The sequence below is a fragment of the Ranitomeya imitator genome, chromosome 2, assembly GCF_032444005.1.
Source record: "Ranitomeya imitator isolate aRanImi1 chromosome 2, aRanImi1.pri, whole genome shotgun sequence".
Classification (NCBI taxonomy): Eukaryota; Metazoa; Chordata; class Amphibia; order Anura; family Dendrobatidae; genus Ranitomeya; species Ranitomeya imitator.
The window spans coordinates 157,954,656-157,982,273 of NC_091283.1; the positions used below are offsets into that span (position 1 = coordinate 157,954,656).

At 46.7% G+C, this 27,618-nt stretch overlaps 1 protein-coding gene across 3 annotated transcripts in view; it reads left to right on the forward strand.

Annotated features, from left to right (window-relative positions):
• Nucleotides 1-690: 690 nt before the first annotated feature.
• The window catches only part of RABL6 (RAB, member RAS oncogene family like 6), a 47,465-nt gene continuing 20,537 nt past the window's right edge, over nucleotides 691-27,618 (forward strand). The window contains exons 1-9 of one of the 3 annotated variants that reach the window (XM_069747611.1): nucleotides 691-800; nucleotides 6,250-6,642; nucleotides 10,598-10,732; nucleotides 12,321-12,368; nucleotides 12,634-12,689; nucleotides 12,856-12,947; nucleotides 13,209-13,349; nucleotides 15,189-15,294; nucleotides 16,506-16,609. In XM_069747611.1, the coding sequence (XP_069603712.1) occupies nucleotides 6,513-6,642; nucleotides 10,598-10,732; nucleotides 12,321-12,368; nucleotides 12,634-12,689; nucleotides 12,856-12,947; nucleotides 13,209-13,349; nucleotides 15,189-15,294; nucleotides 16,506-16,609 (812 nt within the window). In that variant the 5' untranslated portion in view covers nucleotides 691-800; nucleotides 6,250-6,512. Of the gene's footprint in view, nucleotides 821-6,249; nucleotides 6,643-10,597; nucleotides 10,733-12,320; nucleotides 12,369-12,633; nucleotides 12,690-12,855; nucleotides 12,948-13,208; nucleotides 13,350-15,188; nucleotides 15,295-16,505; nucleotides 16,610-27,618 lie in introns of all 3 variants that reach the window. The other 2 variants (XM_069747613.1, XM_069747612.1) reach the window with 2 other exon arrangements.

The following is a 27,618-nucleotide window of genomic DNA, read 5'->3' on the forward strand; positions in this document are numbered from 1 at the left end:
CTCACAAGACCCAGCATATACCGGGAACACCCCACAAGACCCTCCGTATACCGGGAACACCCCACAAGACCCTCCGTATACCGGGAACACCCCACAAGACCCTGCGTATACTGGGAACACCCCACAAGACCCTGCGTATACTGGGAACACCCCACAAGACCCTCCATATACTGGGAACACCCCACAAGACCCTCCATATACTGGGAACACCCCACAAGACCCTGCGTATACTGGGAACACCCCACAAGACCCTCCGTATACTGGGAACACCCCACAAGACCCTCCATATACTGGGAACACCCCACAAGACCCTCCATATACTGGGAACACCCCACAAGACCCTCCGTATTCTGTATGTGCGATGTCCTCAGTAGTGCAGGCTCAGGCATTGGGCATGGACAACAGATGATACCTCAGCACAGGCTGAATAGAAGAAATCACAAATTTCTTTACATTCTCTCTCAGACAGGAGATGTCTGTGACAATTCATGTTGCTGACACGTGACATGGACTCACTGACTACATTTCCACCTTTCTATGATTGTCGTACGATCTCTGTGGTTTCTTTCTGTCTCTGGTGATTCAATTTCTCACACATCTCTCCACGTCGTTCACTTGGCGCGCTGCCGTAAAGTCCACTCTGCGCATGCGTCAACACAGCAGCAGCAGCTCTGCATTCCTAGGTTTTCTGACCCGTCCTGGCGCCGTAGCAGCTGCAGAGGCTCCGCCCTATTGATGCTCCCGGGAGGAGGAAGGAATATGGCGGCGCTGCTGCTCTGGCTGGGAGCGAGAAGGAAAGGGTAGGACTGTACTGCACGGGGTAAGGTGGGATACTGGGGAGCATGGTGTGGGGCGACTTGTGCGAGAGGCTGGTGGGTGCACAGCGGCCATTACCGGAGAATGCACCACCAACATCTGTACAGGAGAAGCCACAGACAGCTGTCACATGCAACACATAGGCGTTACACCACAGGTGTCCTCCGACATCCCCTCTTATATGTGTCCTCCTACATCCCCCATATACCTGTCCTTCTACATCCCCCCCATATACGTGTCCTCCTACATCCCCCCATATACGTGTCCTCCTACATCCCCCCATATACGTGTCCTCCTACATCCCCCCATATACGTGTTCTCCTACATCCCCCCCCATATACGTGTCCTCCTACATCCCCCATATATGTGTCCTCCTACATCCCCCATATATGTGTCCTCCTACATCCCCCATATACGTGTCCTCCTACATCCCCCCATATACGTGTCCTCCTACATCCCCCCATATACGTGTCCTCCTACATCCCCCCATATACGTGTTCTCCTACATCCCCCCCATATACGTGTCCTCCTACATCCCCCCCATATACGTGTCCTCCTACATCCCCCCATATACGTGTCCTCCTACATCCCCCCATATACGTGTCCTCCTACATCCCCCCATATACGTGTTCTCCTACATCCCCCCCCATATACGTGTCCTCCTACATCCCCCCCATATACGTGTTCTTCTACATCCCCCCCATATACGTGTCCTCCTACATCCCCCCCATATACGTGTCCTCCTACATCCCCCCCCATATACGTGTCCTCCTACATCCCCCCCATATACGTGTCCTCCTACATCCCCCCATATACGTGTCCCCCTACATCCCCCCCCATATACGTGTCCTCCTACATCCCCCCCATATACGTGTCCTCCTACATCCCCCCATATACGTGTCCTCCTACATCCCTCATATACGTGTCCTCCTACATCCCCCCATATACGTGTCCTCCTACATCCCCCCCATATACGTGTCCTCCTACATCCCCCCCATATACGTGTCCTCCTACATCCCCCCATATACGTGTGCTCCTACATCCCCCCCATATATGTGTCCTACATGCCCCCCATATACGTGTCCTCCTACATCCCCCATATACGTGTCCTCCTACATCCCTCCCCATATACGTGTCCTCCTACATCCCTCCCCATATACGTGTCCTCCTACATCCCTCCCCATATACGTGTCCTCCTACATCCCTCCCCATATACGTGTCCTCCTACATCCCTCCCCATATACGTGTCCTCCTACATCCCTCCCCATATACGTGTCCTCCTACATCCCTCCCCATATACGTGTCCTCCTACATCCCTCCCCATATACGTGTCCTCCTACATCCCTCCCCATATACGTGTCCTCCTACATCCCTCCCCATATACGTGTCCTCCTACATCCCTCCCCATATACGTGTCCTCCTACATCCCTCCCCATATACGTGTCCTCCTACATCCCTCCCCATATACGTGTCCTCCTACATCCCTCCCCATATACGTGTCCTCCTACATCCCTCCCCATATACGTGTCCTCCTACATCCCTCCCCATATACGTGTCCTCCTACATCCCTCCCCATATACGTGTCCTCCTACATCCCTCCCCATATACGTGTCCTCCTACATCCCTCCCCATATACGTGTCCTCCTACATCCCTCCCCATATACGTGTCCTCCTACATCCCTCCCCATATACGTGTCCTCCTACATCCCTCCCCATATACGTGTCCTCCTACATCCCCCCATATACGTGTCCTCCTACATCCCTCCCCATATACGTGTCCTCCTACATCCCTCCCCATATACGTGTCCTCCTACATCCCTCCCCATATACGTGTCCTCCTACATCCCTCCCCATATACGTGTCCTCCTACATCCCTCCCCATATACGTGTCCTCCTACATCCCTCCCCATATACGTGTCCTCCTACATCCCTCCCCATATACGTGTCCTCCTACATCCCTCCCCATATACGTGTCCTCCTACATCCCTCCCCATATACGTGTCCTCCTACATTCCCCATATACGTGTCCTCCTACATCCCCCCCATATACGTGTCCTCCTACATCCCCCCCATATACGTGTCCTCCTACATCCCCCCCATATATGTGTCCTACATGCCCCCCATATACGTGTCCTCCTACATCCCCCATATGTGTCCTCCTACATCCCTCCCCATATACGTGTCCTCCTACATCCCTCCCCATATACGTGTCCTCCTACATCCCCCCCCATATACGTGTCCTCCTACATCCCCCCCCATATACGTGTCCTCCTACATCCCCCCCATATACGTGTCCTCCTACATCCCCCCATATACGTGTCCTCCTACATCCCCCCATATACGTGTCCTCCTACATCCCCCCCATATACGTGTCCTCCTACATCCCCCCATATACGTGTCCTCCTACATCCCCCCATATACGTGTCCTCCTACATCCCCCCATATACGTGTCCTACATGCCCCCCATATACGTGTCCTCCTACATCCCCCATATATGTGTCCTCCTACATCCCCCCCATATACGTATCCTCCTACATCCCTCCCCATATACGTGTCCTCCTACATCCCTCCCCATATACGTGTCCTCCTACATCCCTCCCCATATACGTGTCCTCCTACATCCCTCCCCATATATGTGTCCTCCTACATCCCTCCCCATATACGTGTCCTCCTACATCCCTCCCCATATACGTGTCCTCCTACATCCCTCCCCATATACGTGTCCTCCTACATCCCTCCCCATATACGTGTCCTCCTACATCCCTCCCCATATACGTGTCCTCCTACATCCCCCCATATACGTGTCCTCCTACATCCCCCCCATATACGTGTCCTCCTACATCCCCCCCATATATGTGTCCTACATGCCCCCCATATACGTGTCCTCCTACATCCCCCATATATGTGTCCTCCTACATTCCTCCCCATATACGTGTCCTCCTACATCCCTCCCCATATACGTGTCCTCCTACATCCCTCCCCATATACGTGTCCTCCTACATCCCTCCCCATATACGTGTCCTCCTACATCCCCCCCCATATACGTGTCCTCCTACATCCCCCCCATATACGTGTCCTCCTACATCCCCCCATATACGTGTCCTCCTACATCCCCCCCATATACGTGTCCTCCTACATCCCCCCATATACGTGTCCTCCTACATCCCCCCATATACGTGTCCTACATGCCCCCCATATACGTGTCCTCCTACATCCCCCATATATGTGTCCTCCTACATCCCCCCCATATACGTATCCTCCTACATCCCTCCCCATATACGTGTCCTCCTACATCCCTCCCCATATACGTGTCCTCCTACATCCCTCCCCATATACGTGTCCTCCTACATCCCTCCCCATATATGTGACCTCCTACATCCCTCCCCATATATGTGTCCTCCTACATCCCTCCCCATATACGTGTCCTCCTACATCCCTCCCCATATACGTGTCCTCCTACATCCCTCCCCATATACGTGTCCTCCTACATCCCCCCCATATACGTGTCGTCCTACATCCCCCCCATATACGTGTCCTCCTAGATCCCCCCCATATACGTGTCCTAGATCCCCCCCATATACGTGTCCTCCTACATCCCCCCCATATTCGTGTCCTCCTACATCCCCCCCATATACGTGTCCTCCTACATCCCCCCCATATACGTGTCCTCCTACATCCCCCCCATATACGTGTCCTCCTAGATCCCCCCATATACGTGTCCTCCTACATCCCCCCCATATTCGTGTCCTCCTACATCCCTCCCCATATACGTGTCCTCCTACATCCCCCCCATATACGTGTCGTCCTACATCCCCCCCATATACGTGTCGTCCTACATCCCCCCATATACGTGTCCTCCTAGATCCCCCCCATATACGTGTCCTAGATCCCCCCCATATACGTGTCCTCCTAGATCCCCCATATTCGTGTCCTCCTACATCCCCCATATATGTGTCCTCCTACATCCCCCCCATATACGTGTCCTCCTACATCCCCCCACGTGTCCTTGCACATCACCCCACATAATCCCCAATCCCCACAGTTTTAAGCGTGCCCTAAAAACTCATTTGTTCAGACTGGCCTACCGCCTCAATGCATTAACCTAACGATCCCTGTGTGGCCTATTTATAATAAAAAAAAAAAAGGTTCCTCGCATCATGTTCTCATACACTTTATGCAGTATTAGCCCTCTGTGTCTGTACTGCTACATACTTAGGCAGATAACTGGTTCATGCAGCTTTACATGAACACCCGAGCCTTACACTATGGCTGGTCCGAATAACTAAAGCAATTGTTACCATCCACCTCTCGTGTCTCCCCTTTTCCCCATAGTTTGTAAGCTTGCGAGCAGGGCCCTCACTCCTCCTGGTATCTGTTTTGAACTGTATTTCTGTTATGCTGTAATGTCTATTGTCTGTACAAGTCCCCTCTATAATTTGTAAAGCGCTGCGGAATATGTTGGCGCTATATAAATAAAAATTATTATTATTATTATTATTATATACGTGTCCTCGCAAATCTTTGTAGAAAAAACCCTTGTCCTGACGCTTCCCCCCTCCCCTCTCCTTTCTCGGGGATTTTTCGGGGGATCATATATGGAGGAGACCTCAATGGATCCACGGGCAGATTCCATGTGCTGTTCAGCCCCGACAAATTATATCTGTGCCGGAACAGGAGAGTGTGTGTGTTGGGGGGGCGCATTGGGACAAGGGCTCTTTTTCTACAATTGTGATATGTCGCCTTCTGGGGCCTCACATAATTGGTGTTGGTAATCTGGTCCATATAATCTGGGAGGACTTAAGCACAGATGCACTTTATCGCCTGGTTTCAGATTTGTATATTGGTGCATATTGTTACACCTCAATCCTTTAGCACTTTACTGTCCTTCTGATAGGCTTTGATACAAGAGATTGTGCATTGTTACATCAGGCTATATCTATTCTCTGAATCATTACTTACACTGGATCCCTGAATCACCACATCTATGTTGTATATATGGGTGTTATCACTATAGGGGGAAATAGGGTTATCGAGGGTTTGTCGAATGTTTATGGTGCCAAAGTCTGCAGACAGGTGATCAGCTTTCTTCTGGGGCCTATTAGAGTCAGTTAGCCAGCACATTTAAAAAAAAAAAAAATATATATATATGTATGTGTATATATATATATATTACACCCGGATTATCCCACTTTTTAAAAGGATTTGGCTGAATGTGTTAATCACATTTATCACTTTTTAGAGATATTTAATAAAGGTTAATTTTGAAGGTGTTTTCTTGTTTAGTCAGTTCCTTATGGTATTTGACCCCATTCACTGTACCAATTGCTACTGTCTTTCTTGAATACAGGGTGGTGACCTAGTGGCAGTGATATTTGTGGCCATGAATTTACTCTCTTCGTTGCTTCTGATGATGGATCCTTGTTTTTCTTCTAGGATTTTTGAGCTGGGTGTCAGCAGAGACTGTGGCCTCCACCTGCAATCTTGTCTGTGTTAGGTTTTTCATGTTTTTCACATATTTCTGTACTGGACATGTCATTTCTCCTGTGGCGTCCTGTGGCTGGTGATGTCGCACATTCCCTATAAGATCTACCACCGATCTCCTTTCTGATCGTCGACACTTTCTTCAGGATTTGGAGGGTAACGGGCGATAAGTTTGTGTATTGATCGGACAGCGTCTACCCCTCTCCGAGGTCAAGATGTTCTCCGCTTTGAAGAAACTGGTGGGTTCAGATGTCTCCAATCTACGGGACAAGAACATTCCTGCTGGACTGCAGTCCATGAACCAGGTGCTGCAGAGGAGGTTCGCCAAAGGGGTGCAATATAATAGTAAGTAATGGGAGCCAAAAGGAGAACGCCACTTGCAAACTCTGCCTGTATATACATCTAGTCTAGTGGATATAAAAAGTCTTCACACCCCTGTTAAAAAAAAATTCTACCAATAAGAATAATTTCAAAACTTCCCTCTTCAGTGTCACCCATAATCTGTACAAATCCTAAGAGAAACAAGCTGAAATCTTTTTTGGGGGGAAAGAAGTAAAATAATGTGGTTGCATAAATCTTCATAGCCTTAGGCTGGGTTCCCATTGCGTTATGGGACCGCATTTAACGGACAGCGTTGCACGGCGAAATTAACGCCGTGCAACGCGTCCGTTAACGCGCCCATTGAAGGCAATGGGAACGCGCTTCACTAGCGCGTGCCATGTTCGGCACGCGCTAGCGACGCGCCGGTGATTCCTGGCGCGCCTCGGACGCTGCAGCGTCCGAGGCGCGCCCGCGGTCCGTTCCCCGCTCTCGCAGATCGGGGATCTGCGAGAGCGGGGACGTTACCGCGACCCCGACCGCAGCCCCATAGAAAACATTGCGTTAGTTCAATCCGCTAGCGCTAAACGGATTGCACTAACGCAATGTGACCCTAGCCTTACACTAAGGCTGCCGTCACACTATCAGTATTTGGTCAGTATTTCACATCAGTATTTGTAGCCAAAACCAGGAGTGGGTGATAAATGCAGAAGTGGTGCATATGTTTCTATTATACTTTTCCTCTAATTGTTCCACTCCTGGTTTTGGCTTACAAATACTGATGTAAAATACTGAGCAAATACTGCTAGTGTGACGGCAGCCTAATACTTTACTGCAGTCCCCTGTGAATTCCTGGCAGCGTTCAGTTTTGTTTTAGGCCGGAGTCTATCAGCGCAGCACATCTAAAATGGTCCATCATTGCCCGCTTCTGCAGTGGTTCCATATCTGATCTGTCAGATTGCAGGGGCCTCTCCTGTGTATAGCGCCCACTTTAGGCCACCACAAATTTTCTGCTGGGTTCAGATCTGGGCAATTCCAGAACTTCAATCTTCTTCTGGTGAAGCCGTTTTTTTAGTGTTTTGGCGGTCACATAGGGACGTCGTACTGAAAGGTGAAATTCATCTTCAGCTTTTTACAGAGGAGTGATGTTTCAATGCAAAATTGCCTGATATTTTGATTGTTCATAATTCCCTCCACCTTGATTAAAGGCCTATTTTCAGCTGTTGAAAAACAGCCCAACAGCACAATGCTGCCCCCCACCATGCCTCACTGTGGGGATGGTGATCTTCTGATGATGAGCAGTGTTGGCTTTGCACCTTTCAGATTTGAGGCCTAATAGTTTCTTCTTGTCTCATCGGACATAACACATTTCCTACTTCTGGGCGACTTTATCGAGGTTTTGGCAGAACCTAGCTGGGCTTTGATGTTTTTTGTGTAAGAAAAGGCTTCCATCTTGTCCGCTGACCCTACAAGCCAGTCATGTGAAGAATGACAGTTTTTTGTCACATGCAGAACACAAGCTGGACTCAACAGAAATTTGTGCACCCCCTTTAAGGTTGTTGTCGACCTTTTGGCAGCTTTTCTGACAAATTTTCTTCCTGTCTTTTTATCCATTTTTGAGGGATGCCCAGTTCTAGGCAATGGCACTATGATGCCAAATGTCAGCCACTTCTTGATGACGTCTTCATAGTGTCCATGGTAGTAGACCAGTACCTTCTCCTGACTGATAGCTTTCCACATTGAGATCCCTTTGCTGGGGTGTCAGCTGTTTATGGACCATGGATTGTGCTATTAAATGCAACTAAAAATGTGAGGAAAACCCTCCTAGAACTGCAATAATTTCTCTGGGGTTAATGAAAATCCCTGTCAAGGATGTTTTGTGTACTGACTTCTGTGTTATATGAGGGCAAATGTGATTGACTAATTCTGTACACAACATCAGCTCCCGTTATAAGAGGGTGTTCACACTTATGCAACCACAATATTTTAATGTTCTTATTTGTTTTTTGTCGATGAGTTTGGAGTGATTATTGACAACTTTAAATTTCTGAAATTATTCTTCTTGGTAAGATTTTTTTTTTCATATGACAAAAACCTCTTATTGTATTAGGGGTGTGTAGACTTTCTATATAATCACCATAGAGCTTCATTATAACATACAGGGGGTGAATTGTAAAGTGCCGCCACCCCTTTGGATCAGAGAAAAGTAGATGTTTATATGTGTATAAAAGTGGCAAATGTAAGAATGTGGAAAATGCAGCCTGATCGGTGGTGACAGTCTCATGATCAGCATGTGACCGCACGTCTTGTGTTCATGGGAAAGCCTGATACACAGTGGGGTCTGTAGTCTATACACAAGGAAACTGCATCTCCTGGAATGTATCAGCGGGGGCTGCCACAAATCCAGGGGGCAGCAGCCAGCAGAATTGAGAATGCTGCTCTGGAAGGGAGTGCAGTATTAGACCTGATGGATGAAGTACACCAAAGAAAGAGCAATTTAACTCTTAATTTTCTGCAGCAGAGCTCTTTTCCATTACGGCGGCCATACGTGCATCTTTGAAAAAACAAAAGTACAAATTTTGTTCCATTCATAGGTATCCGAAGATCCACGCCCTTGGGAGCAAATATAAAAAGTGCACACAGAGCAGGTAGTGACGTGCGCTGCCGAGACGGCCACTGACTGTATATACGGTATATAAAGTGACTGATCGATACCGCCACCGTCCACCAAACTCTGTGGAATGGAAGTAGTCAGAAAACACTATAATGATTAGACTCGGAAATCGCTTATCGGGAAATTCCCTGTATGTTATTACAGGTCTAAATTGTATCCTCTATAATTGCTGGTGAAGCAGCCCCTTTATGTAACGATCCTTGTGACTGAGAGTTCTTCTGAGCCTCTCCTGCAGCAAATATGCAATCTTCAACAATTGCAGATAATAAGCAGGTCATCCGATCCCCTGGAATTTCACTGCAGCCTTTTTTTTTCGCAATGGTATATAATGTTTAACAAACAAAAACTCCAGGGAAAAAAAATATCCAGCTATAGATTTCAGCTGTTCAGATCAGAGGTTGTTTATACTGATACGTTGTAACAACCCTGCAGCTGTGTCAGCAGGAATGTCAAGACTTGCTTTCAGTCTCTTTACAAGGCTAAGTTCACACTTGCTGCTTTCCAGTGTTTTTTTTTTCTGCAGCAAAACCTAATCTCTTATCGGGAAAGAAGCTGCAGGAAAAAAAAAACATTTTGGGGGGCATTTTTTGCTGCGGTTTTGGCATGCTAGATTTGTCTCTTGTATCAAGAAAACTGACCGTCACATCCAAACATAAATCAGGTCTGAACAGGTGCTTACCTAGGGTCACCAACTCATATACAATGAAACAGATAAGGCAGCACTCTGTATCGCCATAGCGTGCAAACGAAAAAATATGAAAATTGAATTGCATTAATGCACTAGAGATGTGAAAAATTGAGAATCCTTAGCGCATAAATTTGCCAATTCATGTGTACCTGGAAGCCACGTAAAGATTTGTCTCTTGTGCATGCTGAAAGTTTAGTGTAGGGGAAAAAAAGTCCTATTCAATAGAATAAACTATTGGCACAAAAAAACCGCAGCAAAACCTGATACCTGCATTTTTGGTGCGTTTTTTTCACCACCCATTCATTTCAGTGGGTGAAAAACGTTGTACAATCGCTGAAAAAAATACACCGAAAGAAGTGACATCCTCCATTATGCAAAAAAACATGCAAAGCACAAAATACCGATGACAAAAAAAAGCATTAAAAAATGCTGAAAAAAAAACGCCTAGTGTGAACTTAGCCTCTAAGTATGTCCAGCAGCAAAGCAATATCTTGTAACTGCTGAGGGCTCAAACAGGCTTTGCTCCAGTGAAACAATGAAAATCTGACCAACCGTTATGTCATACAGCAATCAAAGCAAAACGACTGAGAATAACTGAGGAAACCTTGTTTGTTTACCAGTGAAAATTGTCATCAGGGGAGACAGAAACACAGGAAAGACCACCCTCTGGCATCGACTGCAGGGGAAGAAGTTTATAGAAGAATATATCCCCACTCAAGAGATCCAGGTCACCAGTATACACTGGAACTACAAGAGTAAGAGGTCTCCTATCTACCTCTACTGTACATGCTATATGTGTCATCTCTCAGCTACTATAATACTGACCCTTATGTACAAGAATATAACTACTATAATGCTGCCCCCTTTTTACAAGAATATAACTACTATAATGCTGCTCCTATGTACAAGAATATAAGTACTATAATACTCCTATGTACAAGAATATAACTACTATAATACTGCCCCTATGTACAAGAATATAACTACTATAATACTGCCCCCTATGTACATGAATATAACTAATATAATACTGCCCCTATGTACATGAATATAACTAATATAATACTGCCCCTATGTACAAGAATATAACTACTATAATACTGCCCCTATGTACAAGAATATAACTACTATAATACTGCCCCTATGTACAAGAATATAACTACTATAATACTGCCCCTATGAACAAGAATATAACTACTATAATACTGCACCCTATGTACATGTACATGAATGTAACTACTATAATACTGCCCCTATGTACAAGAATATAACTATTATAATACTGCACCCTATGTACATGAATATAACTACTATAATACTACCCCTGTGTAGAAGAATATAACTACTATAATACTGCTCCTATGTACAAGAATATAGCTACTATAATACTGCCCCCATGTGCAAGAATATAACTACTATAATACTGCCCCCCATGTGCAAGAATATAACTACTATAATACTGCCCCTATGTACAAGAATATAACTACTATAATACTGACCTAATGTACAAGAATATAACTACTATAATACTGCCCCTATGTACAAGAATATAACTACTATAATACTGCCCCTATGTACAAGAATATAACTACTATAATACTGCCCCTATGTACAAGAATATAACTACTATAATACTGCCCCTATGTACAAGAATATAACTACTATAATACTGCCCCTATGTACAAGAATATAACTACTATAATACTGCTCCTATGTACAAGACTATAACTACTATAATACTGCCCCTATGTACAAGAATATAACTACTATGATACTGCCTCCTATGTACAAGAATATAACTACCATAATACTGTTCCTATGTACAACAATATAACTACTATAATACTGACCCTATGTACAAGAATATAACTACTATAATACTGCCCCTATGTACAAGAATATAACTACTATGATACTGCCTCCTATGTACAAGAATATAACTACCATAATACTGTTCCTATGTACAACAATATAACTACTATAATACTGACCCTATGTACAAGAATATAACTACTATAATACTGCCCCTATGTACAAGAATATAACTACTATGATACTGCCTCCTATGTACAAGAATATAACTACCATAATACTGCTCCTATGTACAAAAATATAACTACTATAATACTGCCCCTATGTAGTTGTTTTTGCTCTGATGTTCTCTCTGATTTGGAGGGAATACTTCTATTAGACATTGACGTTGATTTAAGCAGTAACATTTCCTTTGTCTTTTTTCTATGAAGCTTCTTGTCTTTTCCTAGTTTGTATGGATTGTTTAAAAGTAAATACCGCAGTTAATATTAAGAGACTGCAATATAACATATTATATTTGTGTTTTTGCAGCCACTGACGACATAGTGAAGGTAGAAGTGTGGGACGTGGTGGATAAGGGTACGTTCCGGTTATTTATTAGTGTCTTTCTCACTACAGCCTCACAGGACGGTTTTATCCTGTAAAATCTGAGAACCGGGCAAGACCTGACCATCGGGGCCACACTTTCAGGAAATTCTTGTATATCAAACACTTTTTTTTTCTTTTATACGTAAAACCCCAATTGTAAAAAAAAAAAAAAAAAAAAGTTGGGGCAGGATTGACAAAAGTTATATTGTGACTGTTTGACTGTGATACTTTTCTGTAACCAGTCGTTACTTTTTAGGTAAAGGTAAGAAGAGAGGCGAGAGCGCCCTGAAACTGGAAAATGAGCCCCAGGAGGTGAGAAAACAAACATCCCCAATACAGATTCTTGCTTTTTTGCAAATAACATTGTAAATGCCAATTATCTTATGCTCTGGTCACATCCAAAGCTGCATTCTGTGTTCTGCTTGGCTCGATGTAATGCAAAAAAATCACGATCTACATTTTTAATTTCTTTTGTAAGGCGGACGCAGATCTGGCCCTTGATGCGGAGTTTCTGGATGTTTACAAGAACTGCAATGGCGTGATTATGATGTTTGACATCACCAAGCAGTGGTGGGTATCTTCCTCCATGGGTAGGGTTGTGCCACGGCAGATTTTGCAGGGTTGGGAACAGGACATGCTCTTTTACACAGAAATTGCTTGATCTAGGAACCTCGTTTTTCTAATTTCGTTCCACTGGGGTGTTAGATGATTGCTGGATCACCATATATATTGCCATATTTACAGATTCTTCCTGTTACTGTCAACCATCAGAATATGCAATAGGCAGACATTTCTATGATTCAGAGCTGACAGTCACATTTTGTGTTTCAGGACCTTTACTTACATCACACGTGAACTGCCAAAGGTCCCCAGCCACGTCCCTGTATGTGTGCTTGGCAATCACCGTGATATGGGGGAGCACAGGGTCATCCTGCCCGATGACGTACGAGACTTCATACAAAGCCTGAACCGGTGAGCGATAGGACGGTATACACTGTTTTACCACCTCTGACCTGTTTAGTATGTTGTATGTCTGATGTGAAAACACTGTTCTTCCGCGGTGAGGGCTGCAGCTGCTCAGTGCTCACTGATTGGCTGCAGTGGTAACGTAAGCTCTCCGGTGGTGAACACAGGTCTCAGAAGTGCTGGTGCAGGAGGTAAGTATAGATTTTTATTTTATGCTGGGGCTGTTAATATAGAGTTGACCAGTAGGCAAACCCCTCTATTACCTATAGTTTATTAATGTGAGCACACCTGCTTATAGCTAGGAGAACTATGTGATCGACAGTCCAAAATTCGACATGTTCAATTGACATCCCTCCTGACCATCATTCGGCCGGCAATACCATGCGCATTAGATTGTTGGCTGAATCAGTGGTTGGTGGGTTCAGCTGAATTTAATCTAATATTTATGAGGGTCCTTAATAGTTTACCACACACAGAACTCTTCATTTAGTAGTGCCTGTGCCTGGTAATAAGAGCATTTTTGTTCCATTCATGTGTATGGGACTGAGCTGTAGTGCCTGGCATAGCCACTGGAGTGCTCTGGCCCCTATTATCAGCTGATTGGTGGGATGTTGCAAGTCATCCCCCACCAATCTGTTTTATGATCTTGGAGAATACCTTTAAAGATTCTTTTTCCATTTTTCCTGCCTGTTTCTATCTCCGTAGTTATGTATGACATCCAGTGGGTACAGAAAGTATTCAGACCCCTTTACATTTTTCAACCTTTGTTTCATTGCAGCCATTTGGTAAATTCAAAAAAGTTCATTTTTTTAATTCATTTATGTACTCTGCACCCCATCTTGACTGGAGAGTGGCCCGACGGAAGCCTCTCCTCCATGCAAGACATATGAAAGCCCGCATAGACTTTACTAAAAAAAAAAAATCACATGAAGGACTCCCAGACTAGGAGAAATAAGATTCTCTGGTCTGATGAGAAGAACATAGACCTTTTTGGTGATAATTCTAAGCGGTATGTGTGCAGAAAACCAGGCACTGCTCATCACCTTCCCAATACAATCCCAACAGTGAAACATGGTGGTGGCAGCATCATGCTATGGGGGTGTTTTTCAGTTGCAGGGACAGGACGACTGGTTGCCATTGAAGGAAACATGAATGCGGCCAAGTACAGAGATATCCTGGATGAAAACCTCTTCCAGAGTGCTGTGGACCTTAGACATGGCTGAAGGTTCATCTTCCAACAAGACAATGACCCTAAGCACACAGCTAAAGGAAGAAAGGAGCGGCTTCAGAACAACTCTGTGACCATTCTTGACTGGCCCAGCCAGAGCCCTGACCTAAACCCAATTGAGCATCTCTTGAGAGACCTGATAATGGCTGTCCACCAACGTTCACCATCCAACCTGACGGAACTGGAGAGGATCTGCAAGGAAGAATGGCAGAGGATCCCCAAATCCAGGTGTGAAAAACTTGTTGCATCACTCATAAGAAAACTCATGGCTGTACTAGCTCCAAAGGTGCTTCTAATCCATACTGAGCAAAGGGTCTGAATACTTATGACCATGTGATATTTCAGTTTTTCTTCTTTCATAAATTTGCAAAAATTTCTACTTTTCTGTTTTGTTTTTTTTCAGTCAAGATGGGGTGCAGAGTGTGCATTAAAGTGTGCATTAATGAGAAAAAAATGACCTTTTTTGAATTTACCAAATGGCTTCAATGAAAAAAAGAGTGAAAAATTTAAAGGGGTCTGAATACTATCCGTACCCACTGTACGTCTTTTATCTGCGTGCGCCCAGTAGTTTGTATCACAAGGTGATTACTCCATTACTTTTCTGTTTCCCCGAACAGGCGCCCCGGTTCCTCCTATATCCGCTATGCTGAGTCTTCCATGAAGAACAGCTTTGGGCTGAAATATTTGCACAAATTTTTTAACATCCCTTTTCTGCAGCTTCAGGTAAGACCCAAAATCACCACCCACATCTCCTCATGTTACACTAAATTCTGCAGAACTGTACATGAAGACTAATAACTTTAGAGGTAGGAGAAGTGCGTACCACCTACAGGACCTATCAGGAGGGGTGATAAGCTACTGACCACCTAAGGGACCAGTCAGGAGGGGTGAGAAGCTGAAGACCACATACCGGGCAGATCATCAGGGGTAGAGACAGGAGGGGTGACATGGTGCGGACCATCTACAGGACTGGTCAGGAGGGATGACATGCTGTGGACCACCTACAGGACTGGTCAGGAGGGATGACATGCTGTGGACCACCTACAGGATCAGTTTGGAGGGATGACATGCTGCGGACCACCTAAAGGACTGGTCAGGAGGGATGACATGCTGCAGACCACCTACAGGACCAGTTAGGAGGGATGACATGCTGCGGACCACCTACAGGACTGGTGAGGAGGGATGACATGCTGCAGACCACCTATAGGACCAGTTAGGAGGGATGACATGCTGCGGACCACCAACAGAACCAGTCAGGATGGATGACATGCTGCGGATCACCTATGGGACTGGTCAGGATGGATGACAGGTTGCGGACCACCTACAAGACCTGTCAGGATGGATGATAAGCTGCAGACCATCTTTGGGGCTGGTCAGGATGGATGACAGGTTGCGGACCACCTACAGGACCAGTCAGGATGGATGATAGGCTGCAGACCATCTTTGGGACTGGTCAGGATGGATGACAGGTTGCGGACCACCTACAGGACCAGTTAGGAGGGATGACATGCTGCGGGCCACCTACAGAAACAATCATGGCTGTAGGTATCTCCTGCGGACAGAAACCAGTAGGAACACCTCTTGGTAGCTTTACCGTCTCTTTGTACCTGGGCCTTCCAATGAAAATGCCCTGCAGTACACCCGAGACCATCGGGGCATCTGAAGTTTCTGCACGAGCTCCGCTCTCGGGTCTGGAGTTACAATCCCCACCATTACTGCAGTAACGGTAACTAAGGCTGTAAGGTTATCCTGCAGGGAATGATCCTGCTCAGACTTACTTATTTATTTCTATGTGGAACCTGACACTATTAACCCTTGGGGTTCTGAACTTCGGTGTTGGCCTTCCAGAAGGATAAGGGTTAAAAGCCTCAGCATTTGTCTATGACAGTGCGTGTCATGTGTCCACGTCTGACATTTACTATTGTGTCCCACAGCGAGAAACCTTGTTACGACAACTGGAGACAAACCAGCTGGACATCGATGCCACCCTGGAGGAGCTGTCTGTCCAGCAGGAGACGGAGGACCAGAACTATGAAATGTAGGTCGCTGCTTATTGCATGCACTCTAGTGAGGAGAGAGGAGGTTGGGGTGCTCCTGTACACCAGATCAGTACTGTTATCAGTAAAGTAGCTAACACTAGAGAGCAATAGAGTGCAATGTTTGGGGTAGGGGGGTTCATTCTAGTTAATTTTTGAGGTATAATAGACTTTTTCTTTGTGTTTGTCAGTGTTTTTTTTTTTTAATGAATGACATGTCTGTTTTATGGTAATTTGCTCAGAGGTAGTGGCCTTTTTTTTTCTTTTCTCCTTTGCCACATTGGGGGACACAGGACCATGGGTGTTATGCTGCTGTCACTAGGAGGCTGACACTAAGTTGAGACAAAAAGAGTTCGCTCCTCCCCTGCAGTATACACCCTCATGCTGGCTTCCAGAGACCCAGTTCAAGCTTAGAGTCCGTAGGAGGCACACCGGGTCTGCTATTCAGACCAGAATTTGTTCTTATTTTTTTGATTTTTTTACTATTTAACTTTTTTACCTGGATGAAGGGGCGACGGAACCTTTCAAGGCTCCGGTCTCCCCGAACCAACAACAGGCGAGCACGGAGAGTGTTACCTCTCCGTATCCTCTCCTGCGACGTGAGATGCCACTGCCTGAACTGATTCTAGGGTCGACGGGCCCCTTCAAGGGCACCGATCTGCCCCCCTCCCTTAACAGACGAGCACATGGAGTGTCACCTCCACATATTCTCTTCTGCAGCCAGGCCTATTGCCGGACATTTTGCCCTGCCCACCAGCTTATACCCTCGGATGCTCAGAGGCACACTCCATTGTGGCATCCGTGCAGCCCCCACTGCATCACCACTGAAAAAAGCGGATGATGGAAGGAGGCGGACGGTTCCTCTCCACCCCCTTTTAAGGGGATGGTGGATGGAGGCTCCCCCCCAACCCTGCACCGTCCTAACTACCCCGGGCACTGCTCTGACCTGCGGCATCTGCCATCCCCTTCATATCGGGGTAAGTGCCACCCAGGAGGGGTCGTTTTTCCGGCGGTCATAGGAGGGCTCGATAGTGGCAGGGTCCCCACAGGGCTCCGCGGCATCTTTCCTGGCAGTCCAGAAATTTAGCCCCCGGCTTCGGCCTAGTGTGGGCCGCATCCCAATAGGCCCTGTCCACCGCTCGCATCACTCGTGCGGCTCCGCCCCCAGACCTGGCGCTGCTCGCTCCTTGCGAGACTATCTCCCAGCTCTCGGCAGCCATCTTTCCCCATTGCACAGCAGCTCTGGCCGCCCTCTGCACATGTCAGCACTCCTGGATGCCGGACTTCCCCTACTTAGTGCCATCATCTTCACATTGCGGGACACAGGACCTGGGTAAGGAGACTGCACTAGGTGCTTCCCTGCAGCTTTACCCCACATCACTTCCACTAGCAGTGTTTTTTACTTATATTGAGGTACATCATGTCGCAGTCAAGGGCTAACAAGGCTACAAATGTACATACCACCTGCCAGGCTCCTCTCCCTCGGCCTCAAAGCTCCCCTCTCTGCTCAGCCTGTGATGCCCAATGTGCCCAGTAGCCCTCCGCTGCTACCGACCCCAGTGTATATAGCCCCCCTGAGTGGGCCACGTCACTGTCACAATCCATGGCTTGGTTGGCCAAAGCGATTGAATCCCTTCATGACCCCTCTGGTGAGCGGGGCACTCGTCTACCTGGGTTAAGAGACCCCTCCCTTACAGGGGAATCATCGGCCAGCAGGGGACGCTCTCACCTGAAGGAGGTACGGACATCCAAAAAACGGATCCGCACCACCTCTCCTGAGCATTCACCACGCCATTCAGCCTCTGGTAGCTCCACTTCTCGCTCACCCTCTCCAGGGGTTCGCAGCAATCATGATTCTGAGTATGAGTCTGAGGCATCCTTGGACCCGGAGTTTCAATCGGCTGTGGATTTCCTCATTGAAGCTGTCAATCACGTGCTAAAGGTTGATGATGACCCTAATTTAGCTCCGGATCATGCTGTATCTTTTAAAAGAACCAAGCGATCCCATAGGGTGTTCACCTCTCATCCGGACTTTTTGGAGATAGTCAGGCGACACAGGGAGCGATCGGATAAGCGTTTTACAGGTAAAAAGACCCTGGGAACGAAGTATCCCTTTTCCGCAGATCTTGTCAAAGATTGGACGGAACCTCCACTAGTAGATCCTCCGTTATCGCCTTTGGCTACCAAAGAGCTTTTATCCATACCTGATGGGGCTTCGATTAAAAATCCCACAGAACGCCAGATAGATTCCCTGGCTCGCTCGGTGAATGAAGCCTCAGAATCCTCTCTATCCCCTTCCTTTGCTGCAGCATGGGTCGCAAAAGCAATGGTTTTCTAGGCAGATGCCCTTGTAAAATTCATTCAGGACCAGGCTCTTCCGTCTGAGGCGGCGGATCTCGCCAAACAAATCGCTATGGCCGGAGACTTTAGATGCAGTGAACTGTGCCGCAATTGCTGCCTCAAACGCCGTCACCATTAGGAGAGCACTATGGCTTAGAGAGTGGCGCGCGGATTCCTCTTCTAAAAAGTCTATGATTTCTCTGTCTTTTCAGAGCGGACGTTTGTTTGGAGAAAAAATAGACCAGCTTGTTTCCGATGCTACAGGAGGGAAAAGCAAATTCCTCCCGTAGCACAGGCCTAAAACTGCTTTTCAGCGTCAGCAACATTTTCGCTTTTGGCCCTTTCGCAGTAGCCCATTCTGGTCCTACTCCACAGCCTCGTCCAGATCAGAACGATCTCCACGAACAGACAGAAACCCTCGGCCCTCATAAAGGCCGAATCAGTCCTGGTGAGGTAAGCCTAGGTAACCCAGAACCAGGGGATCCAGACCCTCCAGATTTCCTTCACAATGACTCGGGGAGTCTTCCGGTCGACACCACCAAAGTAGGCGGACGCCTGCTTCTCTTTCAACATGTCTGGCTTTCCATCATCCACGACGAATGGGTCAGAGACCTGGTCTCTTCTGGTTACAAAATAGAATTCTCCACCTCTCCTCCGACACGTTTTTTCCCTCTCGTCTCCCAAGTTCAGGAGCTCAGTCTCGCGCACTTCACCGTGCCATCGAATCTCTACGCAGAAACGGGGTCATTGTTCCGGTCCCAGAACACGAGAGATTCAGAGGTTTTTACTCAAACCTCTTTGTCGTTCCAAAAAAGGACGGAACGGTGCACCCTATTTTGGATCTAAAGCTCCTAAACAAGTATGTAAAGGTCCATCACTTCCGGATGGAATCTCTCTGGTCAGTCATCTCCTCAATGGAGCGAGGAGAGTTTCTAGCATCAATAGACATCAAGGATGCTTATCTCCATATCCCAGTCTTCCCTCCACATCAAAGATTCCTGCGTTTTGCCATCCAGGAGGACCATTTTCAATTCTCTGCCTTGCCACCGCGCCCAGGATATTCACAAAGGTCATGGCGGCGGTCATGGCCATTCTTCACTCCCGAGGAGTGGTCGTGTTGCCATACTTAGGACGGACCTTTGATCAGGAGGCTGTCTATCAGGCCTGCGAAGCAAGCGTCCGCATTACCTTGGATACTCTTTCACGCCTGGGCTGGCTGATCAACTTGGACAAGTCCTCCCCCATTCCAGCCCGATGAATCTCCTTCCTAGGCATGATCCTGGACACGTCCAAGGGGCTGGTCCTGCTTCCTTGGTCCAAGGCCCAAGCGTTTCAGCAGGGAACCCGGACACTTTGTCGTCCCTTTCCTCATTCCATTCGGTGTGCCATGAGGATCCTGGGGAAAATGGTGGCTGCAATGGAAGCGGTTCCTTTTTCCCAACTGCATTTCCCCCCTTACAACAGGCTCCGCTGGACAACTGGGACAGGAGTCCCTTATCCCTCAATAGACCATGTCCTCTGTCCCCGCGGATCAGGCAAGCGCTCAAATGGTGGACTTTGGAATCATCCTTCAGCCAGGGGAGGTCCTTTCTCCCAACTCACTGGCTGGTGGTGACTACCGACGCCAGCCTCCTCGGTTGGGGAGCAGTATTTCCACACTGCCCAGGGGCGTTGGACCATTCGGGAGTCGAGACTTCCGATAAACATCTTGGAGATTTGAGCGATCAGATTTGCCCTGAGACGTTTCCACTTCCTTCTCGCGGGTCACCCAATTCGAATTCAATCAGACAACGTCACAGCTATGGCATACATAAACCATCAGGGGGAAGACCCGCAGCAGGGCGGCGATGCGGGAGGTCTCCCACATTCTCCGTTGGGCCGAGAACAACCGCTCCACCATTTCTGCAGTGCACATTCCAGGTGTCGAGAACTGGGCGGCGGACTTTCTCAGCCGTCAGTGTCTCGCCTCAGGGGAGTGGGAACTCCATCTGGAGGTCTTCCAGCAGATTTGCCTTCGCTGGGGGACTCCGGACGTGGATCTGATGGCGTGCAGACTGAACGCAAAAGTTCCCAACTTCATAGCACGTTCTCGGGTTCCCCAGGCCATCGGGGTGGACGCATTGATATCCCCATGGCATCGGTTCCACTTCCTGTACGTGTTTCCTCCGCTTCCTTTACTACCGAAGGTAATCCGAAAAATCAAGATGGAGGGGGTTCTTTTGATCCTAGTCGCCCCGGATTGGCCACGTCGCGCGTGGTACGCGGAGCTCGTTCAACTCGTATCCAACGTTCCCTGGCGGTTACCAGACCGCCCAGATCTGCTTCGCCAAGGGCCGATCTACCACCAGAGCTCAGGGGCCCTACGTTTAAAAACTTGGCTGTTGAAACCTGGATCCTAACTCAAGCTGGTTTCTCACAGCAATTCATTGCCACCATGATAAGCGCTCGCAAGACGTCTTCCGCTCGCATCTATCACCACACCTGGAAAGCCTTCTTCTCATTGTGCAGGCTTCGTGGACGACATCCTCTCGTTTTTTCAATTCCCTCCATTCTGGAATTTCTCCAGTCCAGCTTGGATTCCGGTCTGGCGCTCAGTTCCCTCAAGGGTCAGATCTCAGTATTATCCGTGTTGTTCCAACAAAAGATTGCTGCTGACTTGCATGTCAGGACTTTTGTTCAGGGGGTCTCCCACGTAGTACCTCCCTATAGAATGCCGTTAGAGACTTGGGATCTCAGTTTGGTCCTGAGTGTTCTTCAGGAGTCCTCTTTTGAACATCTGCAGGTTGTCTCGCTGATTGTTCTCTCCTGAAAGGTCGCCTTCCTTGTGGCAGTAACCTGTTATGATCTGGTGGCCTAGGAGCAGCATGAGACGGACTCTGGAGAAGGTGGTCCCTGTACTGACCGCAAAACCTGAACCTAGCAGCGCAACTAGAAGTAGCCGTGGGGGGTACCTAACACTCCCTAGACCCCTCGGCACAGCCTAAGATCTAACTACCCCTAAAGGCAGAAACAGGAAACTTATCTTGCCTCAGAGAAAATCCCCAAAGGATAGATAGCCCCCCACAAATATTGACTGTGAGAGGAGAGGGAAATAACATACGCAGATGTGAAATCAGATTTTAGCATAGGAGGCCATACTAGCTAAAAAGAAAGAATAGAACAGAGTACTATGCGGTCAGTATAAAAACACTAGAAAATATCCACCGCAGAAAATACGAATCACCACATCTGACTAAAGACATGGGGGGTATATCTGCATCTCCAGAGAAATAGCTAGGCTGCAAAAAATCCTTCACAGACAAAGCTGGACAAGACAAAAACATGAAAATGCACAGAACTATAAGGTCCACAGCAGGTGGACAGCAAAAACAAAGCCAGGACTTATCTTTGTAGAAAAACACAGCAAACTGGAGAGACCAGCAGGGAAGTGAATCCTTCAAGAACAATGGACAACTGGCACTGACTAAAGGATCCTGCAAAGCTATATACCCCAGTCAGTTTTGCAATTAGTAGATACACCTGTCCACTCCTGCAGTCGAGGCACAACTGCATTACCCTCTACAACCACCGGAGGGAGCCCAAAAGCTGAATTCACAACAGTAACCTCTATCAGGCGAGTCTCAGAGTTGGCCGCACTGTCCTGCCAGGCGCCCTTCCTTTCCTTCCACAAGGACAAAGTAGTCCTACGTCCATCTCCGTCTTTTCTTCCTTCCACCTTAATGAAGATATCGTTCTTCCCTCCTTCTGCCCACAGCCAAGACATGGGGTTGAAAAGGCCCTTCACACCTTGGAGTGGTAAGGGCCCTCAGGAGGTAGATTTCTAGGACTGCCCCCTTCCGCAATTCGGACTCCCTCTTTGTGCTCCCGTAGGGTCACAGGGTTTAGCCGCTTCTAAAGCCACAATAGCCAGACGAATCCGATCAGCTATTCAAGAATCTTATCGGGTCAGGGGCAGACTTATCCCGGCGGGGATTAGGGCACACTCAACTCGGTCGGTGGGTGCTTCCTGGGCCATTTGGCACCAGGCGTCGGCAGAGCAGGTTTGCAAAGCCGCAACATGGTCCAGCCTGCATACTTTTACGAAGCACTACAATGTCCACACTCAATCTTCTGCAGATGCGGCCCTTGGCAGACGTATTCTGCAGGCGGCTCTTGCGCATTTATAGTCAGTTGGTACACGGAGTTATTTGGTTGTATTGTTCCCTACCCAGAGACTGCTTTGGGACTTCTCATGGTTCTGTGTCCCCCAATGTAGCAAAGGAGAAATGGGGATCTTTGTGTACTCACCGTAAAATCCTTTTCTCCAAGCCACTCATTGGGGGCACAGCACCCACCCTGTTAGCCTTATGGTTCGTTCCTTTTTTGGTTCTTGACTTACTCTGACATGTTATACTCTAATATTATGTAATATGTTGTTAATGATCCCCTACTGCTTTTACACTGAACTGAGTCTCTGGAAGCCAGCATGAGGGTGTATACTGCAGGGGAGGAGCTAACTTTTTTGTCTCAACTTAGTGTCAGCCTCCTAGCGGCAGCAGCATAACACCCATGGTGCTGTGTCCCCCAATGAGTAGCTCGGAGAAAAGATTTTACGGTGAGTACACAAAAATCCCTATTTTTTTTTTTTTTTTTTAGGATGGAAGTTTAATTTATTTTTTATTGTTGATTGATAGTAAAGACAATTGGGGTACGGTGCCTATATATAAATCTGTGAAGGAAACAAATCACTGCACACGTCAGGATAAGTCAACTTTTGCTGAGGTGAAAGTTTATTCAAGGTGCAAAACAATGAAGGACATAACAGGGCAACAATTCAAAGTCTCTGACGTTTCGGCCACACAGTGGCCTTGATCACAGAGTAGTGCTGCAAAGAAAAAAACATATAAATATACAATATATACAGTTGTAGAAAAAAATATATACCGTACATACTATGTAAAAATCAAAAAGACTCAGTTTGGAACAACGGACCACAAACTGAGCCCTAGGGGAAATGGAACACATGTCAATAGAGTTAATGAAATAGGCAAGACAAGGAAATTAGCAACCTGTAAATAACGTTTTCGTATAAGGCAAAAGGACAAAGAAATGGGTCCTATAGGAGTTAAAGTGAACATAGGTAAAAAGGACGTATGGATCGAATTCTAACAACAGGAGGACAGAATAAATGTACATACCCTCGGATGAAGTCCAAATTGAATAATAAGGTCAATATTAAATTCAAAGGTGAGTGCGGCCCGTGGTTCCCTAATGGCGCAAAATAGGGAAGCAAGAAAGGGTATTGATATACGAATGGGATACATAATAAAGGTCACATGTGGGTATGTACACCACCTTATAAGAAATGAAGGCTAAAAATGGTATATGTGATTAGTCATATATATGTTGGAGTTATTTACCCAGATGGATGCCAGCAGATATTTAACCCCTTTCTGACATGGGACGTACTATCCCGTCGAGGTGGGGTGGGCCCCCATGACCATGGACGGGATAGTACGTCCAGCGCGATCGGCGGCGCTCACGGGGGGAGCGCCGCCGATCGCGGCCGGGTGTCAGCTGTTTATCGCAGCTGACATCCGGCACTATGTGCCAGGAGCGGTCACGGACCGCCCCCGGCACATTAACCCCTGGCACACCGCGATCAAAGATGATCGCGATGTGCCGGCGGTATAGGGAAGCTTCCCGCAGGGAGGGGGCTCCCTGCGGGCTTCCCTGAGCCCCCCGCAGCAACGCGATGTGATCGCGTTGCTGCGAGGGTCTCACCTCCCTCCCTGCTTCCTCCAGCCCCGGATCCAAGATGGCCGCGGATCCGGGTCCTGCAGGGAGGGAGGTGGCTTCACAGAGCCTGCTCAGAGCAGGCACTGTGAAGGCTGCAGCGCTGCATGTCAGATCAGTGATCTGACAGAGTGCTGTGCACACTGTCAGATCACTGATCTGTGATGTCCCCCCCTGGGACAATGTAAAAAAGTAAAAAAAAAAATTTCAAAATGTGTAAAAAAAAAAAAAATATTCCTAAATAATGAAAAAAAAAAAAAAAAATATTATTCCCCTAAATACATTTCTTTATCTAAATAAAAAAAAAAAACAATAAAAGTACACATATTTAGTATCGCCGCGTCCGTAACGGCCCGACCTATAAAACTGGCCCACTAGTTAACCCCTTCAGTAAACACCGTAAGGGGAAAAAAAAAAAAACGAGGCAAAAAACAACGCTTTATTATCATACCGCCGAACAAAAAGTGGAATAACACGCGATCAAAAAGACAGATATAAATAACCATGATACCGCTGAAAGCGTCATCTTGTCCCGCAAAAAACGAGCCGCCATACAGCATCATCAGCAAAAAAAAAAAAAAGTTATAGTCCTGAGAATAAAGCGCCAAAACATAAAAAAATGATATAAATGAGGTGTCGCTGTAATCGTACTGACCCGAAGAATAAAACTGCTTTATCAATTTTACCAAACGCGGAACGGTATAAACGCCTCCCCCAAAAGAAATTCATGAATAGCTGGTTTTTGGTCATTCTGCCTCGCAAAAATCGGAATAAAAAGCGATCAAAAAATGTAATGTGCCCGAAAATGTTACCAATAAAAACGTCAACTCGTCCCGTAAAAAACAAGACCTCACATGACTCTGTGAACCAAAATATGGAAAAATTATAGCTCTCAAAATGTGGTAACGCAAAAAATATTTTTTGCAATAAAAAGCGTCTTTCAGTGTGTGACGGCTGCCAATCATAAAAATCTGCTAAATAACCCGCTATAAAAGTAAATCAAACCCCCCTTCATCACCCCCTTAGTTAGGGAAAAATTAAAAAAATGTATTTATTTCCATTTTTCCATTAGGGCTAGGGTTAGGGCTAGGGCTAGGGCTAGGGTTAGGGCTAGGGTTAGGGTTAGGGCTAGGGTTATGGTTAGGGCTACAGTTAGGGTTAAGGCTACAGTTTGGGTTGGGGCTAAAGTTACGGTTAGGGTTTAGATTACATTTACAGTTGGGAATAGGGTTGGGATTAGGGTTAGGTGTGTGTCAGGGTTAGAGGTGTGGTTAGGGTTACTGTTGGGATTAGGGTTAGGGGTGTGTTTGGATTAGGGTTTCAGTTATAATTGGGGGGTTTCCACTGTTTAGACACATCAGGGGCTCTCACGCGACATGGCGTCCGATCTCAATTCCAGCCAATTCTGCGTTGAAAAAGTAAAACAGTGCTTCTTCCCTTCCGAGCTCTCCCGTGTGCCCAAACGGGTTTACCCCAACATATGGGGTATCAGCGTACTCAGGACAAATTGGACAACAACTTTTGGGGTCCAATTTCTCCTGTTACCCTTGGGAAAATACAAAACTGGGGGCTAAAAATAATTTTTGTGGGAAAAAAAAAGATTTTTTATTTTCACGGCTCTGCGTTATAAACTGTAGTGAAACACTTGGGGGTTCAAAGTTCTCACAACACATCTAGATAAGTTCCATGGGGGTCTAGTTTCCAATATGGGGTCACTTGTGGGGGATTTCTACTGTTTAGGTACATTAGGGGTTCTGCAAATGCAATGTGACACCTGCAGACCATTCCATCTAAGCCTGCATTCCAAATGGAGCTCCTTCCCTTCCGAGCCCTCCCATGCGCCCAAACAGTGGTTCCCCCCCACATATGGGGTATCAGCGCACTCAGAACAAATTGGACAACAAATTTTGGGGTCCAATTTCTCCTGTTACCCTCGGGAAAATACAAAACTGGGGGCTAAAAAATAATTTTTGTGGGAAAAAATTTTTGTTTTATTTTTACGGCTCTCCATTATAAACTTTTGTGAAGCCCTTGGTGGGTCAAAGTGCTCACCACACATGTAGATAAGTTCCTTAGGGGGTCTACTTTCCAAAATGGTGTCACTTGTGGGGGGTTTCTACTGTTTAGGTACATTAAGGGCTCTGCAAACGCAATGTGACACCTGCAGACCATTCCATCTAAGTCTGCATTCAAATGGCACTCCTTCCCTTCCGAACCCTCCCATGCGCCCAAACAGTGGTTCCCCCCACATATGGTGTATTATCGCACTCAGGACAAATTGGGCAACAAATTTTGGGGTCCACTTTCTCCTGTTACCCTCGGGAAAATACAAAACTGGGGGCTAAAAAAATAATTTTTGTGGGAAAAATTTTTTGTTTTATTTTTACGGCTCTGCATTATAAACTTCTGTGAAGCACTTGGTGGGTCAAAGTGCTCACCACACATCTAGATAAGTTCCTTAAGGGGTCTACTTTCCAAAATGGTGTCACTTGTGGGGGGTTTCAATGTTTAGGCACATCAGGGGCTCTCCAAACGAAACATGGCGTCCCATCTCAATTCCAGTCAATTTTGCATTGAAAAGTCAAATGGCGCTCCTTCGCTTCCGAGCTCTGCCATGCGCCCAAACAGTGGTTTACCCCCACATGTGGGGTATTGTCGTGCTCAGGACAAATTGTACAACAATGTTTGGGGTCTATTTTCTCCTGTTACCCTTGGTAAAATTAAACAAATTGGAGCTGAATTAAATTTTTTGTGAAAAAAAGTTAAATGTTCGTTTTTATTTAAACATTCAAAAAATTCCTGTGAAGCACCAGAAGGGTTAATAAACTTCTTGAATGTGGTTTTGAGAACCTTGAGGGGTGTAGTTTTTAGAATGGTGTCACACTTGGGTATTTTC